Genomic DNA, 1551 nt, shown 5'->3' with positions numbered 1-1551 from the left:
ATGCTACCAACTCATCAGCTCATAGCTGTGTAAGCATAGCTGGCACTGGATTCCATACCTCAATGTATGGACAGACAGCAGGCTGTCTATGTGGTGCTGGGGTGGAATAATCACAGACAAATTGCCATGTAGGACACCAGGGGAGTCTATGCCATATTTCCCTGGAAAATGGAAATTAGGTTGTGCTGGTGTTTTAGAATTTCAGTTCCATGCCCAGACTGAGAGCCTGCTGTTGGTCACAATAGAGGGCCATTTTTTGCAAAGACTGTTGGATTTGGCTTGAACTTTGTTCCATCTTCTCACTGGTCTTGGCTCAAATCTTCAGATGTGCCAACTGACTCAGCTCCACTGGTTTTAGCGACATGTGCTGATTATCATGTGACAATGCACCAGCCTAATGTTCTGATTGTCAGCGGGTGAGGAGCATTCACCTCTCTTGCTCAATGGAAGTGACGAGTGCTCTGCTCCTTTGACAGTTACATCAGGAGTTACTCTGCACAGGGGGAATTGGGACCATTCCCTCTGTCACTTTAATACTGCCCATTGTCCTTCTCCATCCCTCCACAGGCATCACACAACGTACTGAGGAAGAAAATGTCCAACCGAACCACTATGACCGAGTTCCTTCTCCTGGGTTTCTCTGAGATTCAAGAGCTGCAGATTTTGCACTTTGTGGTGTTTCTGGTGCTTTACCTGGCAACCCTAATGGGGAATCTTGTCATCATCACAGCCATAGCCCTCAACCACCATCTTGACAGCCCCATGTGCTTCTTCCTGATGAATTTGTCCATCCTGGACCTTGGCTCCATCTCTGTCACCATCCCCAAATCCATGGCCAATTCCCTCATGAACACCAGGGTGATTTCTTATTCCGGATGTATCACCCAAGTCTTTCTTCTCTTATTCTTTGCTTCAGCAGATTTTGCCTTACTGACCATCATGGCGTATGACCGATACATCGCTATCTGCCAACCACTGCACTATAAGACCGTGATGAACAGAAGAGCATGTGTCCAAATGGTGGCCATTGCCTGGATTTGCAGTATTCTGTATTCTGCTCTGAATACTGGGAACACGTTTGCGTTAACTTTCTGTGGAGGCAACGTAGTGAACCAATTCTTCTGTGAAATCCCCCAGCTACTCAAGCTCACCTGCTCTGACTCATACCTCAGTGAAAGTGGAGTTATTGTTTTTAGTGTGTGCTTAGTCTTAAGCTGCTTTTTTTTAATAATTGTGTCTTATGTTCAGATCTTCAAAACTGTGCTGAGAATCCCCTCTGAGCAGGGCCGGCGTAAAGCCTTCTCCACCTGCCTCCCTCACCTCATTATGATCTCCTTGTTCCTTTTTCCTGGCACCTTTGCATACCTAAAACCCATCTCCAGCTCCACATCAGGCATAGATCTTGTGGCATCGATTCTCTATTCTGTTGTGCCTCCCATGATGAATCCAATCATCTACAGTATAAGGAACAAGGAAATTAAAGCTGCCCTGTGGAAAATGATTGGATTGAGGCCATTCACAAAGAATAAAATGTCTGCCTTTTCCCCATAA

At 45.9% G+C, this 1551-nt stretch overlaps 1 protein-coding gene across 1 annotated transcript; it reads left to right on the top strand.

Moving 5' to 3' along the window:
- The first annotated feature begins 594 nt into the window (after positions 1 to 594).
- LOC120379923 (olfactory receptor 14A16-like) lies at positions 595 to 1551 on the top strand. The gene has a single exon (XM_039497438.1). The coding sequence runs from the start codon at positions 595 to 597 to the stop codon at positions 1549 to 1551; it is 957 nt and encodes a 318-aa protein (XP_039353372.1).

The sequence above is a fragment of the Mauremys reevesii genome, linkage group 13 (assembly GCF_016161935.1).
Source record: "Mauremys reevesii isolate NIE-2019 linkage group 13, ASM1616193v1, whole genome shotgun sequence".
NCBI classification, from domain to species: domain Eukaryota; kingdom Metazoa; phylum Chordata; order Testudines; family Geoemydidae; genus Mauremys; species Mauremys reevesii.
Note: the sequence above shows the minus strand (reverse complement) of the source record. Positions and strands in the feature narration are given on the sequence as shown.